At 40.5% G+C, this 18,234-nt stretch overlaps 1 protein-coding gene across 1 annotated transcript in view; it reads right to left on the reverse strand.

Moving 5' to 3' along the window:
• LOC140316986 (furin-like protease kpc-1) overlaps positions 1 to 18,234 on the reverse strand; it is a 154,662-nt gene that overhangs the window by 8,493 nt on the left and 127,935 nt on the right. The window contains exons 15-18 of the mRNA XM_072395066.1: positions 16,180 to 16,290; positions 15,863 to 15,956; positions 11,228 to 11,413; positions 1,972 to 2,095 (exon numbers count right to left, since the gene is read on the reverse strand). Coding sequence (XP_072251167.1) covers positions 1,972 to 2,095; positions 11,228 to 11,413; positions 15,863 to 15,956; positions 16,180 to 16,290 — 515 coding nt within the window. The remainder of the gene's footprint in view (positions 1 to 1,971; positions 2,096 to 11,227; positions 11,414 to 15,862; positions 15,957 to 16,179; positions 16,291 to 18,234) is intronic.

Here is an 18,234-nt window from a genome sequence, read left to right on the forward strand (position 1 = left end):
AGGTTGGAGAAAATCAGTGTACATGTTTATTCAGTCATGTCTGCTGACGGTGGGATTTGAGTGGGTCTGAATATAATAATAACAATTATTTTGGAAATCACTGAATCCATAATTGCAAGGCTTTCCTGGTTTGGTGAGGTATAACTGGTCTGCCCCAATTTCTACCCCATGCAACATGTTTGGAATGAAAACATGAGCTTGGGATTAATTGTTGAACAGTTGGGTGCAATGTTTTGTTCACCACTTACTCTGATCAGCTGCAGGTATTCTTTTTGCCAGAGTGAATGTAGCTACATCTGAGATGGACAGTTAAAAGGGCAAAGTTAAAAATAAAATATTTATTGGAAATAAAATTGAAAAGAAAAACAAATCTTATTTTCTGAATAAATTATATGCAAATGGTATATTCATGTAACATTTAAACAATATTAATATCAATTTTGTATCATTCATTTTCTTTGCAATTAACACACGTACTGTGATGTAATAACAAAAGATTACACATTATTGTTTAATATATTCTGGAATATACAGGTATTTCTTTCCTTGCAGCACTGTCACACCTCTATGCTGAAATATAAAGGTCAAGTTAGCAGCTGGTTAGCTTATCTTATCATAAAGATACCTGAAGAAACAGTTAGCATGTCCAAACCTTATCAAAAAATTGACATGATTTTAATTTCTATTATTATTTATTATTTAACTGACTACGCTTGGCTAATAGCCAGCTAGTGTAGCTTCATATTTAGCATACAGATAATTTCTCTAACATCTTTGACATGAAATCCCCAAACTGCATTCAGGTATATTCTGCACACAATATAAAATAAGTTTGTTTAAAAAAATAATCACAAAGTCTTGACTGTTCAGAGCAGTGTATTACTGAATGATGTCACCAGTGATAAGACAGAGAAATAGCAGCACAATGAGAGCCTGTGAATGAGTTGTGCCTATATGTGTATGTGTGTGTGGGTGTGTGTGGGTGTGTGTGGGTGTAAGAGTGTGTGGACAGCAGATTGACTAACAGCTTGAACTTGGGCTAGATCCAGGCGCATGGGGAGGGATACATGGATGGATGGAGAGGAGGACGGGGGAAGCCATTGATTTCTCAACAGAGAGATCAGCATCTTGACGGAACAAGAAGAGAGAGCATCAGAGCAGAACCCCCTCTCCCCCCACACACATAAGGGAGGTTCCCACTGTTGGCCCCCAGGTGAAATTCCATCACTTCTCTATTCCTTTTTTAGGTTTCCATCACTAAGCTAGAAGAGTTTCATGCCCTAAAGACATTGACCCTTCCTTCCTTCCATGCGGATTTTTCAACCTTTGGCTAAAATTAGGGTTACATGCAAAGTAGAAGTAGAACTACTATAAAACTTTCCACCAGAAAAAATGTCCCTACTTTAACAGCACATTTGTTTAGGAGTGTATTATATCCCAGGACCTCTGTGACCGCTGGGAACCCCTGTTGACAGAGATCAACAGCAAAGTGTGGTTCAATGTCTTTCTCCCAGCATGCCTCAGTGATTCTAACAACCCTAAAACCCCCGACAGGCACATGGAGGACGCTGGCGTGTCTTTGTGCCTGTGTGGCTAACGAGATGTGTGTGCGTGGAGGCTGTGTGCACCCAGGGAGGAAGTGGTGGGATTGAGGGGTGGCAGCCAGGGGTCACACTGTAATTACACATCACAGTCCCTGTGGTCAATTGACTGACTTCCTCTGACCGTAGTGCCTCACCCGTGGAGGCAGAGATGGCAGGGGCAAGGTGAAGAGTTTGGAAGTTTTTGCACAATTGTGAAAAATTAAGTAACACAGTTTAAACATCTCTTTTCAAACTTTCAATTAGTTTGTTTGTTTCGCCTCAATTTGCCTTATATTTTGAGATATGTTCGGCACACATGTCACACTTCTATAACAACCTTGCCGGCATGCTCACATCAGCTTGCTGACTGGCTGACACTTCTGCATACCGTGCGTGGTCTTGTGTGGGTGGTAGGTGCCATAGAGGATGAGTGTAGCGCTGAGCAAAGCCCCGGCAGCCTCCTCTTCACTTGGCCTCATGCAGCTCCTCACTGTACCTTTGTGGTCAGTCACCTGGAAATAAACACAGCAGCAAAGACACCATTTTACCATGAAAAAAAAGAATAAAGAGGAAAACTTCTGCCAGCTGTTATACTGTACATCAAAGAAAAAGGATTCTATCAAGGCTAATCTCAATGTTTTGTGTGTGTGTGTGTGTGTGTGCTGGAATCACTTGATCACAGTGATTATACACTGTATAATGTTACACTTTAATTTAGAAGAATCAACTAATCTTCTCTTCTTATTTCCAAAGCTAATTTATATTTTCTAGTTTTTATTTGTAATCAAACCAATCACTGCTAACTTTCACAACAGCTGTAAAGGATGTGTTCGGTTACAGCATCCTGGAATATAAAGCCATTCCAGTGTTTTTGGCAGGAATGAGAGGTCTCTGGTGCAATCATGGTTTGTCTGTCTCTGACTAGTTACACTGGATAAACAAAGCCAGTGTCATGCCTGATGATTCTGCCACTGCCTGACAGGCTGGTACTGTGAAGTCTGTTGTTGGCATCAGGTTGCTACAGAGTCCAGTCATGTGAGGATTAGAGAAGCCAGGATTGAGTCATAGATCTTGTGACTTTACACAAAAAGAATTGAAAACAACTCAAACTGTGAACTTCTTCTTCCTTCATATCTTTCACATGAAAAATAGTAAATATAAATTGGGCAAAAATTCAGCTCTCCGTTTTTAAAATGTTTTAAAACACAACAGCGCTGTTTTGAAGCCGACCCCAGCCAGTCATGCCTCTAGTCTTTTGTTCTAATTTCTAGTCTTTGAAGTTGTTGCCTTCATTTTTAGGTTAGCCAGGGATGCTGAGCCTAAAAAGACCCAGCCTACTCTGATTGGTCAGCAAAACAACACCATTGTGTATCAAATTCCAAATTCATCCCTAAATGCAGAATGAGTCAACCTTTTTTTTTTTTTTTTAAGAAATTGCAAACAAACATTTTGTGTGCATGTGTGTATGTGTGTGTGTGTGTGTGTGTGTGTGTGTGTGGGGGGGGGGGGTCATTTAATCAGACTGGTTTATATGTGATGTAATTTGACAAGTAACAAATGAGCACTTGGCTTCTTAAAGTAACAACCAGAGTTGTATTTAGCATTAGTGCTACTGCAAAGCAAGACTGTCACTTGTGGAGAAGGGTCTCCGCTAGCTGCAGTCTGATCTGTGAGGTTTATGAGGTGTTGTGCTGCATCAGTTACGTGTGAGCAAGCAGTGTTTCGGTAGATCAAGAACATCAGTACGTCGGTGCTTCTCAACTGAAACAGTGCAGGTCTGTCTTGTCATTTATCGCAAACTCCCAGATAAATTTTTATTCTATCAAATTAATGATGAAGCTCCAGAATTAGGCTGACTTACTATAGCTTGTAAAAAATAAGATGTAAAAAGGTTTCATATCATCCCATAAATAATTCTGAAAGACCAACCTTTTAACTTTAATGTCGTATTTGAAAAGAGACTAAAGCTTTAGTAAAGAGCGGTTTAAAAGACCACTCTCCATAATAGCTGTCCAGAATAGCTAGAACTGTTCGGCTTGTGTCTATTCTATATAACAGTTTGCGTGTGAGTTTATGTGTGAGGGCTCTGAGCAGATCAGAGACCAGGCATGGCGGCCCCCAGCTGAGAGCTGAATTGATTTGTTGTTGGTAAACAAACAGCTGGATGCTACAGGTGGATCAATAAGGTCTGCATGCCTCCCAGCCTCCCAGCATGCCTTTCTACGAGGCTGACATGGCTCTCTGAGAAGCTGTAGCCCTGCTGTCGTTGGGAAACCAAGTGAGTCCAATATTTTGACTTGCCAGCTTGATTTCAATTGAGCTGAGCTTAATTTCATAAATAAGGTTACTCTTCTGACTCGATGGCCAATGAAAAGAATCACATTGTCATGTTTAGTCGTTATGTTTACTGTTAAAGTGCAATATATCTTCAAAATAAATTAGCCTCAGACTACCAATCGATGGCTAAAAAATTACTAGATCTGATCCAACAGGCAAGATAAATCTATTTTTGTCTTCACTGGAATAGTTTGAGACCCACAAGCAGAAACAAACCAAGGCTCAGAGGAAGGACAAAAGAGACACAAAAGAAAATGGAAGGATTAGCAATAGCTGAGGAACAGACGGGAAAAGGGAATGATTTCAAAGCCAGAGAGAAAGTACAGAGATAGAAAGAAACAAAAGGGGGGATTAGTGATGGGCAAGAGATGGCAGGATATCAAAAAGGGTGAGTGTCAGGGAGAGGAAAGTGAGACCCAACAATAGAGGAAGAGCCAGAGATGAGAGAGGAGTTGAGAGCGAGATAGTGATACTGAGGTAGGCAAAGATAAGAGAAAAAAGATGGGACAGAGACAGACAGACAAAAGTGGGATGAAAAGAACAAAAACAGGGAATGGAAATGGAGTGTGAAAAAAGGAGAAGACAGAAAGAATTCTGCTGAGAAAGACAGACACAGACTTGGAGACAAGTCAGAAAAACAACTTTGTTTTTAAGGTTGTTTTCCAAGAAGAGAAGTACTAAGTTCTGAGTCCTTTCCAGGTCAGCCTGATCCACCCAAGATGTTTTACAGCTGAACACATGAAAGCTGCTGTGTGCAACCACAACCTGACTAACCTGCCACTGTGTTGCCTTTAAAACCAACAGAAGTTCATTGTGTAAAAACTGCATTAGACATTGCTGCTCTGCGATTTCCATCCATCTCTACACATTTTGCATTCTTTTAATATCCAAACTTGTGCATTGTCCCATTTTTCAGTAAGCTGGGAAAAATGTCACCAGTCAACACAATTAACATAATTAGTGATTTAGCTGCAGTGTGTGTGGGCTTTTTGGTTTTCAAATTCTAGCATTAGTTGATAAAATTATTTCAAACAATACCTTCTCATACAATTGCATTATTTTGGTAAAGAAGCAGGTCACACTTGTCTCTTCACTGTCACCTCCTTTGCTAACTCATGTATGTAATACATACAGTGTTGTGCAAAATTCTTGAGCCACCAGTCATTTCTTTATAAATGCCAGGAAAATTTGAGTTATTTACTGAAATGTACAAACACATGAATGTAAATACAGTATATATAGCAAAAAACAGAGTTTGTAGAATTCCAACAAACTTGAAAATAAAAATGTGATATGAGCACATTTATTTTTCAACACAGCCTGAGCCCTGACTAGCTTTCTTGTAGATTATTTAAGTAGTCTTTGGAAATAGTTCTCCAGGCTTCTTGAAGGACATTCCAAAGCTCTTCCTTCGATGTTGGCTGCCTTTTGTTCTGCTCTCTGTCAAGATGATCCCACACTGCTTCAATAATGTTGAGGTCTGGGTCCTTGGGTAGGATTCGGCCCTCCATAAGACCTGTTGCCACTGTATTTCAGTCATTTGACGTACTTCAGCCTTTTCTTCCTGTTTCTCTTCCGTGAGAATGGCCTCTTGACAGCCAACCTTCCATGAGGACATTTCTGATGAAGCTTCGGTAGAAGGAGTAGATGGATCAAATGAAGGGTCAGGTGCATCTCTTAGGTCCTTTGTCAGGTCTTTGTTGAGGTTTTTTTTTTCTATCAAGGAAACCTAATCAGTTTCAGATATTGCTCATCTCCTGTAGAATACAATTTTAGAACATTTCTTCTTTTGTCGTCCACTTGTGCAATTTCCTCAAATTTCAAGGACTGCACACATTCCTTGGATACACATCTTTAACTCTTTACTGAATCTGAAGTCAGGATCAAATCTAAATAAAGGTTTGCACAATGCTGAACAATAAATAAAGTGTATTGAAAAAACATAGAATCTTCAATGCATAAGAAAATATTAAAGCTAATGTTTGGTGCAATAATGAAATGATGAACAGTGTCACTAATAAAAGAAAAAAAGCTCCATTGGAAAAAAAAAAGAAACTGGCTACATGTTAAGAAAATGGTAAAACTGCAAATAATAAATCTGGATTACAGCTTTTATAACCGACATGTATGTGGTTGTTACCAGGTGACTATCTGGTCTCAAACATGAGACAGGAAGTTGCTCGACAATAGCAGAGGGCTCAGTCTACCCCCATGGAGGAAACACAAGCTTCGAAATAAAAATCCACCAAAAAAGAACCTGTGAGTGTTGGCTGAGTTGTGAGAGTGAGGCAGTGTCAGATGGGAGGGGAGGAGGAGTCTTGCTGTGTCTACATATGTAAAGCAGCAGGGAAGCAGCAGTGTGTCAGACTGAGGCTCTGGCCCAACCTGGGCTCCTCGCTGCTCGCTCCAACACATCAATCATCCAAAACAGGGCCATCATAGCCCCACTGCATGCTGGGAGACACACAAGCACGGGCGCGTACACTCTGCGGCATGCCTAAACACAAACAACCGAACAAGCACACACAGCGTTGCGTGAATACAGACATTTACACACACACAGACACACAAAGAACAAATGCACAGTGAACTGCAAACACACGCACGCGTACACACACACACACACCCACACACACACACACAATGAGCAAGAAAATTACTCAGACAAACATTCTGCAACACGTACACAACAACTGAACACAGTCAAAAACACACGCAAACACAGAAAGTGCACACCGTTCAGGCACACAGACTCTTTATGCCTCCCAGTCTCACACAAAGCACACAGATACACAGAAATAGGTATCCTGTGCCCAGAGGGTGCCCTCGCCCCCGACCATCTGTGACGGGTGCCAACACACAGTGGGTGATATTTACATGGAGGCACCCCACCCCCCCATCTCTCTCTCACACACACACACAAAATACCCACAAAGGGCCGCTCAGATCGCTTGATCTCCCAAAACTCATCAAACATGCAGATGTATGCAAATATATGCACCTCTAGAAATCCACCTTGGGCCAGAGAGAATGAGTGAGTGTTTGTGTGTGTTTGTGGGTGAAAGTAAGTGTTTGTTTGACTGTGCGAGTGATTCTGTTTCCACTTTAAGCTTTGACAGTGCATCTGCAAAACCCAGTGCCATGTGTGAGTTTGCTTCTGTTGCAGAAAAGAGTGGAGATATTTACCAGGTCAGTGGAAGTGCATTATCTTACAGCAAAACTTTACAAAGTAACAAAACCGCATTTTAAAATGAGGACTGACACTTCTCTTAAACAAGGGATCGTTGGCCAGATTTACCAATACTCTGTGCCTGGCACAAGCCCTGCCCTGCCATAAAAAAGTGTTATCAGTTATAAGTGATGAGTTGGCACTTGAAAGATATGGCTCTGTTGTATGTATTTCCTACATTTGGGGGGGAGAATATTTAAATTAATTATGTTTCATGTGAGATTTCCTAAGGTTTTGGTATGCAGTTTACAGCAGGTTGTGTCAGTATTACAGCAGAAAAAAATGCACGTCTTGAGTTTAGCACTTAACGTGACAGTGAGAGTTGTGGCAAGGTCACAAATGGGAACCGTGCAGGTTCACGTTACCACGTTAGGCTTTAATCACGCCAGACTTGTGCGCTATCCATGGTCCTGAACAAGGTTCTATCAAGAATAATGAGAAGCTTGAAGTCTCAGGACTCAGGGTATGAAAGTTAGAGTCAATACTCTAAAAAACAAAAATTTTTGATTGGCATCAAAACAGGTGGTTCACTCGGTGGCTGCGACTGTGTTTATGTTAATTGTGGCTTCACATATTTGCATTTATCTGCCCTTGTGACTGGTAGATTTTTATTTCCTGAGTATCTACATCTCAGTTGTCTCAGTTTCAGGTTGGATTTGAAAGTTCCACTTAAACATCTGAAAGAGACTGAAAGATTTTTTTCACATGCTGACACAGCATTTTTTGAGGTCTTAACTTTTTCTTCCATTAATTTGCACTTCTACTAAAGCTGATCATTTTAGGGCATCAAGTGACTCACTCGTCTCCACAAAGACACCCTCTTCCTTAAGCCTCTGCCTTTTTTCAGATCTGTAGTCTTTGGAGCATGTTATTACGGTACGAATGAGAGAGCACGCAATAAATAGGCTGAGAGCTCGGACCACACATCAAACTGATAAAAAATATAATTGACTGGATAAAAAAAATACTTGACAGACAATTTTATCCATCAACACTTTTCCTTTGTCTGCAGTTGGGTCATGGACAGCTGGTAAACTACTGATCCCTCTTTTAGTCATAGTCTTGTCATGAGTCATGTGTTGAACAGCCAAAGTTGTTAAAACACACACGGAAGAATGCTGCTGGCCAGTTAAAAACCTCATATACTCTGGACATCACTGTCACTCCATTCCTCTGTGTTCTGTTATAGCTTCTAGTGGCTAATATCAAGAACCGCTGCTTATGTGGACAATGTTTCAATGATTGTTTTTTAAACAGTAGTTAACGGTGCTGTATTGGTGTATTTAATGACAAATGGAAAATTGGAATTTCTAACGTAAAAAAAAACAAAGATCACCATTTAGAAGGCAGACTTCATGGTTAGGATATAAGACATTAAACAAAGTCCTTGCAGAGCGTTATTAGCTCATTTATTTCTTTAATTAAGTGAACTAAAAGACTAAGTATAAAATTTGATGTCAATAGCAAATTGAAGAACGACATTAAAGGAGTTCATTGTAACTTCCCACTATACAGTGAGATACAGTGATGTCTGAATCATCTGAAGTTAGGTGAAGATACAGAGGGAGGAGGCTGGGTTACCTTGCAGACTGACACATGGTCCTACTACAAATCTGAACAGCTCACTGAATGAAACATAATCAGATATATGAAGCCTAAAATAACACGCCTGGGTTGTGTTTTTTTTCAAACACTCAAGCACAGAATTTTTTTCCCCATAACATATACCCTTTTATGTTTTTAAATCTTAAATAAATTAATTTAGATCAATTCCATAGTGAAACTTTGATATGAAATTGATAAGACAAACACTACTCACATAAACATGTTAGACAGTAGATAACATGTTAGTTATCTGAAAATAGCTGCAATTAAAGTTTGAACAGAGGGATGAGTGCGATCCAGTGTCTTAGGTAGCATTTTTCTTACATCAGCACCTTTATTAACTTAGTACCCACTATGTTGTAGTAGTAATGGATTATTAGAGCCATATTTGATGGTTTCCTATAGAATAAAATCTTCTTCCACTGCATGATGACAGGCATGTGTCAGAGGCGGCTAAAAAATGGATTAAAGAACAAAGGAACCATAGAGAGAGGAGCTGATTGAGTGAGGGACAAGGAAGTGGATGGGGAAGGTTAAAAATTAAACCTGACATACTTTTATCTGCTTGTGAACTTCTTGAGGGTTTTCATGGACACTAATGAATGTGTATTTTTGTTTTATATATAGATAGTCGTGTCATTCTTGTTTCAGTGCAGACTACGCCCTGCTGTGCAATTGTTGGTGTCTATTCTCTGCCTTCAGTGTTGTCTCTGATCATCAGTAAAAGCTCTGAGCTGAGCTGAGGCACTGCAGATGGCAGTAGAGGCAGCACAGGGGAGAGCAGACATAAGAAGAGAGACAGAGAGAATTTCCAGCCCTGCAGTCCCGTCTCCTTCACAGCGCTGGAAGGTCAGTTGAGCCTCAAGCCATAACACTCGCTCCCTTTTCACTTGTCTCTTTTTATTCCAACAGAACTACACCACTCTTTGACAATTGTCATCATGACGAATCAATATTGACTCTCCACAGATGCCCCCCCCCCCCACATCTCTCCACACCCATCTTGTGCTGCCCTTGAGTTTTAAAGCACTGATCCAGCTGATAGTCCAGTTAAAAGACTTTTTCCAAGGCCCCCACTTTAAAGTTTACCCTTCACTCCGTAATCTCTCTTTTCCATTAGCCCTGTATGTCGTCTGTTTCTCTCAATGTCTCATTGTGGATTTAAATGGCATTTAAATGGTATGAGGCAATCTTTTGTAGTAGTTAGAAAAGTATAAAAAAAATTGAATAAAAAAAAACAATATTTTACTCAACAACAACTGAAAGTCAAACCTTAGGTTTACATTTGGGTATGTGCTGATTAGCTGATTGTGCAAAGGCATGCAGTACGTCACACGTGAGTGTTAATTCATTTTTTCTATTTTTTATGTTATGTTATTTTTATGTTGCTTGGCTTCACGGTGCCTCCTCCCCGTCCCTGCGACACACTGGGCCCTGGTAATTGGTCACAGAGGAGACAGTAAATCTGCACGAGGATGTGGGAGAGACACAGTGACAGAAAGGCAGAGACAGAGGGAAAGCGTGTGCGTGTGTTGGCGCGTGTGTGAGTTTCCAGAAAGAGGTTGGTGATAGAGGACAGGGGGTGGGTGTCTTTCATCTTCACAGCTTTTTCTCTAGAAACCTCCAACTGTTTACAAGGACTGATGCCTATTTGCACACACAAAAACGCACATACTTACACAGTGAGCCCCCCACCTCCACTGCTACCACCCACACGTATACAGTTAAATGACCTCAGCGCGCTACTGTCTGAGTATGGATTCTAATCAGATGTCGGCAGCATTGTGTCTGTCAAACCCGGCCAAGGTTACTTAACCTTCCAGTCTTAATTTCCCTTCCATTTTAGCTCCTTCCTTCATATCAAACATCAGCACATCTATGAGAGCAAAAAAAGAAAGGAAAAGAAGAGTGCAGGGAGGTAAATGAAGATTGCCATGCTTGGCTGAAGCTCGGAGATGAAAGTAGAGGATGATTCACTTTGCTACTGCAAAATGAACTGAACCAAGCTGAGCTGAGCTGTGCTGGTCTGGGCTATTTTTAAACTTCTATACACCGCAGCAGCTGGAAGAGGACAATGTAAAGCAGAGAAAATCATTTCTATATCGTGAGGGAAGGTATGTGGAATAGGGTTTCCAGGATATGTGATCATTTGTATAGAAGTTACTCCTTGTGAGTTGTCCCTCAACATAGGGAGATCTTCACTAAAAAGTGCATTCTCCACTTTCTGTGTTTTAAAGCAGCCAAAAAATATATAACAAAGTATCGTTTAATTCTGAAAATATCCTTATGCACAACTATCAAAGAGGCAAAGTAAGGAAATACTAAGTTACAACACTTCTTTGATACTGACAGTATCAATGTAGATATGTTTGATGGTTGTTCACTACCTCTTTTTAGCAGCCTAATGGTTGCTAATGAGTTACTGACTATAAATGACTTGGTGCATTTATAAAGTATCAGTTATTCCTCTGACCTGCAGGGTCCACAGGCCTTGTGGTTGTTCGCCCCAACAGTGCACCGTCATCAGGGTCCAATTCTTCAGGCCAGCAGTGGAGGCATCATTAGGTCGTGTATCCAACAGCAGGGACACTGTGCCACCTGGAGACTCCAGACTTATGGAGAGGTCACCGCGACACACTGCGTTAATACTCATTTTCACCTTGTGAGAGACAGGTGGCAGGAAATAAAAAAAAAAGTGGAGAGGTGTGAACACAGAGCTTGCTGAGACGGGATTAGAAGAAGGAAAACAAAGTTAGGAGCAGAAACAGAGTTACAAATAACAATGTTGTATTCCACTGATAATAAACACCTTCTTGTCTGTTCTATGCTTTAACAAGCTGTTTGTCAGGTGTTAACATTGACTGTGTAAAAAAGATTGATATAGCCTTCGGACCTCAGATAACAGGCCAGCATTTGTAATACAATAGCCAACAGAAGGCTACTCCTGTGGTTTTAAAAAGAAGCAACTGTTCAGAACTACAGCTATATCAGAAAATTAAACTACTTCTCATTTTGCAGTGAATTTATGGTATTGATTGGTAGTTTGATGTCTTCTTTAATAGACTATAATGTTAATTTGTGAAATTATAGTCCTATTCAGGGGAAAACATATAGTAAAGCAGAGCAAAGCTTTGGACATGACATCCTTGTGATTGACAAGTCACTACCCTTTGGGCATGCTGTTTCTGTCAGATTCACTACTCAGTCATGAGGTCCAGTTTCAAAATGGAAACTACAAACCAATCTGTGATGTCACAGTTGCTACATCCATGTTTTGCATATTGTCTATGGTTGTAAGACGAACAACAGAGGAAAGCAGTCAAAGAGACTTCTCTTTAGTTTAATTGATTTCTTACTTTACTTTTACCTTTTGAGAGAATAATTTGACATTACAGCAAATTCACAGTTTTGTGCCTTTGCTGAACATACATCTGCAGGCTCTCTATGTTGGGGCTTCACCAAAGCACGTCTAAGCGCTCTAATATTTCACTGCCATTTGGGGACACTATCAGAAATATCTGGAACAATCTAATCTGTGGGCTGCTCTTAGTTGTGCTGGTGCTGTTGTTGGCACTTTAGCTTTGCCCTGCTTTGGAAAAGACAGAAGTCAAGCGCTATTTATCATTTTTGGTGCTTCATCCACTTTGTCTTGTGACTGGTTGCCGTTGGGCCCTCCATGCACAAGCACACTCTCAGCCAATCAGCATTTGGTCAATGCGTAGCATCATCTGCAAAGCTATTGCCAGCAGCCTATCTTAGCATAAACATGCGGGGGCCTCATGATTCAATGAGAGCCGCATTTTACGTGCAGATGTAGCACAATTATTTCACCACCATAAGCCAAAGTGAGTGCCTCAAGCTAGCGCCTGCAATTCCCTCACGCTCCAGGTCAAATGAGCTGGGTGAGTTTGAGGTAAGAGAAGGAGAAAGAGGGGGTCTCAGACTGGTCATTTACCATACTGCTACAATGATTGACAGTCAACATGTGACCAATCACTGCTGAGCGGGACACTGCTACAGGTGAAGAGATGCACATGCAAAAAAAAGAAAAAAAAACGTTTGAATTTTGTGCAAGCAAGAAGAAAAAAGAAACAAGCTAAGAAGATGTTTGAGCTTCACTTTAGGTGAGTGTGTTGCAAGATACTCAAGATTCAGTTGTTCCCAGCAACAGACACTAGGCTGACGTGAGTGTTGGCTCGCGGTGTTTGAAATAAGGAAAGTAGGCATTACCTATGTCACACCGATTGAGGGAACTAATCCTGAAGGCAGATTTGGAAATCTGATTCTGAATCAGCACATTTTCTTTGGATTGTATATATAATAGTTACCACTGAAACAATTTTACACACAGTAATAATGTCCTCTGTTATCATTCGTAGACTCAGATTCAGATATAATTTGATTCCCAAGGGGAAATTCTTTTAATTATGGTGTTCCATTGGAGATAGGAGGAGTAACAGCAGTAATATTAAGAGTAGAAACACACAATAAAAACAGTAGGGGCACCATAAATCAGCTGGTTAAGATGGTGCTCCATGTGGCAAGGCAGAAGTCCTGATCAAGTCCTGACCTGAGGCCCTTTACTGCATGTCCCCCACCCCCCCTGCTCCCTTCTCTGTCCAACTATACAGTATACTATACAACTATACAGAAATGATGGAAATAGAGATAGTAATAAACAAAAAAAATAAGAAAATACAGACAAACTAAGTATTGAAATAGTGAATTGGAAAATACAGATACACCATGTATATTTGTGTGTGTGTCTTCATAATAACTTATTAAATTAATTCTTGCCCAGTCGTTGAAGGTAAACATGTACCTTGTCTACCCCCTTGTAAGATGGGGGAGTTATATAGCTTGGTAGCCAGAGGCAGAAATGAGTTCCTGTGCTGCTCAGTAGTGTGGTGGAATGAGTCTCTTGCTGAACAAACCCCTGTGACTGACCAGCATGTCATGGAACGGGTGTGAGGTGTTGTCCAGTACCACACTAAAGTCTCCTCTCTGACATAGTATTAGTGGTAGTAACAGCAGTATTAGCATTAGTCGTATTTGTATTAACCGCATTTTTTAACTTTTTCTTATTCCGTATTGAATCATTAAGACCAAGACTTATCTAAAGTTTGCGTGTATGATGGATTTTTACCCCTCATTCCCTGAATATAGAGGGTGAATGTTGAAGTTTGTCACCAAATGAGTGCATCAAACGATCAGCTCAGGTACAGACACAGCAGCATCCACAAGGCTCTGCTTGCAGCTATTTCTTTTCTTTCTTTTTTTTGTTTTTTTTATTATTTTAGTATTTTTCAATCATTTCAGGTTTAAAGTTTACTTTACAAAGGAACATATATTGTTCAAACAGTGTGTTAATTGACTACCTGTTTGGTGTCTCATAATTATTTTACTTTTCTTTACTGATCTAAATTGATTAAGTTGTTGTTTGTTCTCTTGATAAAAAGATTTTGTTCAATGGCATTTTTTCAGGCTGTGTCATGAGTGTGTCTAAACCTGGGGAAGGGGCCTCAAAAAAACACTTTTACTTGGACATGGAGCAGTTCTGCTGACATCCACCTCCTAATGAAGCCAATTAGAATAATTTTGGAAACATAGCAAGGCAGCGCTAACATACACTGTGGGCCTCAGTTTAAGTCCATATCCAGCTGGTTTTGTCTGAGACATTGTGTGTGCTAGTCACATGGACATGGAAATGATCTCTCCACAACAAACCAAAGAAGTGGCCAAAGAAAATCAGGTAGAGAAGACAGGAAAAAGAGAAGACCCTGAAAAAAAAAAAAGTACTGGGGAATATCGGCTAAATGATTTAGATAAGCTCACACACCCCCACCACCACCAGCAGCACCCAGTAAACACCCTCCCTGTCCGTGTTCATCACAAGCAGCACATCTGGTGTGACAATAGCACATTGCAGAGAAAGCCGCCAAGCTGCAAAAAGACTGACAGCCTGCTCCTGTTTACGGCATGTTACCACGGCAACACGTCCATCAATCACACCTCACAGCGATGGCCTGACCCACGCTTTCTGCCAGGGAGCAGAGCCGCAAAGATGAAGCCTTTTCAATTTACATGCTGACACACTCCTTCTCTCTGCTAGTTCACAAGTACACAAACTCACAAAAACACACATAAGTCGCGCACACTCAAATGTGCACAAACAGACACGTATGCCTGCTGTCACAATCAAACAAACACATTTGCATGTATGTGGCTGTACTCAAGAAAACACAGTTTTGCCATTTTCTGCAAATGACTCTGCCAGCACATTACACATAACAGAAGGATCCTTTTTATCTCTTCTATTCTCAGATAAAGTGCGTAACACAGAAACTCGAAAACAATTTGTATTACATCTTCGTGCTTCCCCAGTTGTTGGCAGAAGTTAAGTTTTGAAAGCATTGCTGCTTGATTTGAATGTTTTCAAGGGCAACTGGGGCATGGAAAGCAGATTTAAAACAACACAGGGATGTAAGAACAAATCTATCTGTATGATGGCTAAAAATGGGCTTTAATACTTTGCTATGTTTAAGAGGAAAAGTTTAACATTTTGGAAAATGAACTTAATCAATTTCTTGCTGAGATTTGTATGAAAAGACTGATTCCAATCTGATTTTATCTGCTGCCACAGGAGCAGCGGTAAGTTAGCTTATCTAAACTTAGAGGCTAGATGAAGGGGGAAACAGCTAGCAAAATCCATCTGCTCATCCCTCTAAAGTTCACCAATTCCCCCTTTTACATATTTGTTTAATCTGAACAAAAATACTGAACACTTAAACAGTCAGGTGCTTTTACATCTTACAGTCTCCACTGGAGCGGGCCTGCAGCTTTCCAGCTCTTTAAGCTATGCTATCTGATTTAAGGCTGCGACTTCCTACTGGGTGAAAAGCGATATCAGTCATCTCAACTAATGCTTTGCAAGAAACTCAGATCACAGTTTTTACCAATATTTTAATTTCCGTCATGCAGCAAATGAAGAATTAATACTAAGATAAGCCTAAAAGGTGGCCCTGTATTTCATAGTTGCAATATTTGAAACATTTTTACCAACTCTAAATTTACTCTGCTGAATTTCGTTTAAAAACCGCCTGCTTACCTGCACATGCTCAAGAGTGTTGATCTCATTATGGCTCCCTTGACAGGCATCTGTTTGGATGTTCACTTTAACTCTGTCTCCAGGAGATAAAATTCTAACCAATGCAGAGAAAAACAAAACATTACCTCTGTCAATACAATGTCTTGTCACATGCTCATCGCATAGTGTGAATAGACACATTAAGCAGTCAAAGTACAGATGAAGATTAGTTGAAAAATTGTTGATGCCAACGATTTCCTCGGGATGTTAAAAGGAAAATATAATAAGCCTTTGGCTTTACCCACCATCTGTGGTAAAAATCACAGGGACTTTTTTACCTGGCTGGATGAAGTGCGACGTCTTGTGTGCACTGCTTTTGAGGAGCAACTCTGTGGAAGAGTGCAGCCTGCTGCACCATGAGCCCAGCATCCAACAATCCAAAGCCATACCTGCAAGAAGAGAAAGTGCATTCTGTTGTGTGTAACTGATTTACACAAATGTTGTGTTGCATTTATATCCTCATACACACGTGAATTGGAGGTATGTGCTGCTGGAGCAGGACAAATGCTAACGGGATGGAAGCAACAAGTTACCGAAGAAGACAATGTTGTCTTCTGACACAATTGCTACCCACTGTCTGAGCTGAGGCTTTACGGCTGCTGTTTGTGCTGCATGTAATTGTCTGGACGCTTGACTCTCAACAATGTTCCATCTCACCGACTGTAATCAAGCCTCATTATTCTTTCTTTACCAAATTTTGATGAAGGACACACAACGCCCGACCTTTAAGTGGTGTATAACGACTGCCTATCGGGCTCTCATTTCCTCTTTATTGATCATCTCTTTTGAATCATTCCCTCTCATCTTTCTTCTTTGCCTCATCTTTTCCACAAAACATCTTGTTGTTCAGTTTTCTTTACCTCTCCAAAATCTCCTTCAGTCTCTTTCATCAAACCGAAACTTTTGCTTCAGAGCTCAGTGATTCTGAAATCCCAGTCCTTTTAAATGTTTCTTTAATTTCCATCATTATCAGTCATTTTTATGCACGTTCTCCCCTTCAGCTCCTGTCAGTTAAAATTGCAGCCTTCAGGTTGAGTAACAGGGCTGTACCAATCTTTGCCGCCCCTCCCTCTTGGAAATAGGAGGGGATAACAAACAGCTAATTTCTGCCATTATTACCATGCAGACCTTATGGCGTTAATCTCCAATAAGTGAAATTCATTATCCTGATGAAGGGGTCTCTTGAAGCAGCTGAGAGAAGACAGAGACAGCAGAAAGATGAGCGCTGATCAATAACTCAATCTGTTGCCCTGCATGGGGCTCTATCTCCTCTGTCTCAGACTGTCAGAGCATCGGAGGGGGAGATGAGGGAGCTGCAACCCACACTGCCTTTCTAACAACACGCTGCGCAATCAATGGACACAATCTAATCAGCCACTATCACCACCAATGACTTTTACCATGTAGGGCCAGACATAATAGCATTAGTTAAACGGGTATGTGGGGTTGAGGTAGGCAGCAGAAGTTCAAGGGCATTTGGGGGATTGTGAAAGTAATAGCAGTTGTAGAAAAGCACAGCTGACAACAGGTGTACACAGAGTAGGATGTGCTTTTATGTAGTAATCAGTTTATGTAACAAGCCATTAAAATGGACTGATGAAAGGCAATGCTCCCTAGTAGATATGGAAGTGTTATTTATTTTTTTAAATAACGAAAGATACCTGTGATGGACTGGTGACCCGTACAGGGTGTAGCAAATCTCTCACCCAGTGGCAGCTGGGATAGGCTCCAGCCCTGCCCCCGTATAGAAAATGAATGGATGGACAAAAAATGATTTCTATAATTCTTTTAATTAATTATTGCAGATATTATTTTATTTATCACTGTCACAAACACAATTAAAACAGGAGAAATCCTGAAAATATGTTTAAAGTGCAGAAATTTAATACAGAAATTATGTTCACAATGTAATGATTTCCAAATCTCGTAGACCAGTATTTTATTTACAATAGAACATAGAAAACTAGTTAATTTCATACATTAGCTTATCTTGAATTTGCAGTCCAATTAAAAAAAGACAGGACCACGTTTACCAACGAGTAGCATCACCTCTTCTTTCAACAACAGTCTGTAAACTAACGGAAACTGAGGAGACCAGTTAGTGGACCTTTGGGAAAGGAATGTTGTTCCATTCCTGTCCGATCTCGGATCCAAGTGTCTCAACAGTCCTGGGTCTTCTTTGTCATATGCGGCATTTCAATGTTTTCAGATGGTGAAAAGTCTGAACAGCAGGCAGGTCAGTCCAGCACCCCGACTCTTCTACTATGAAGCCTTGCTGCTGTAATAGATACAGTATGCAGTTTAGACTTGTCTTGCTGAAATAGCCAAGACTT

Source organism: Leuresthes tenuis, unplaced genomic scaffold (genome assembly GCF_036924035.1).
Source record: "Leuresthes tenuis unplaced genomic scaffold, fLeuTen1.0.hap1 SCAF_10, whole genome shotgun sequence".
Taxonomy (NCBI): Eukaryota; Metazoa; Chordata; class Actinopteri; order Atheriniformes; family Atherinopsidae; genus Leuresthes; species Leuresthes tenuis.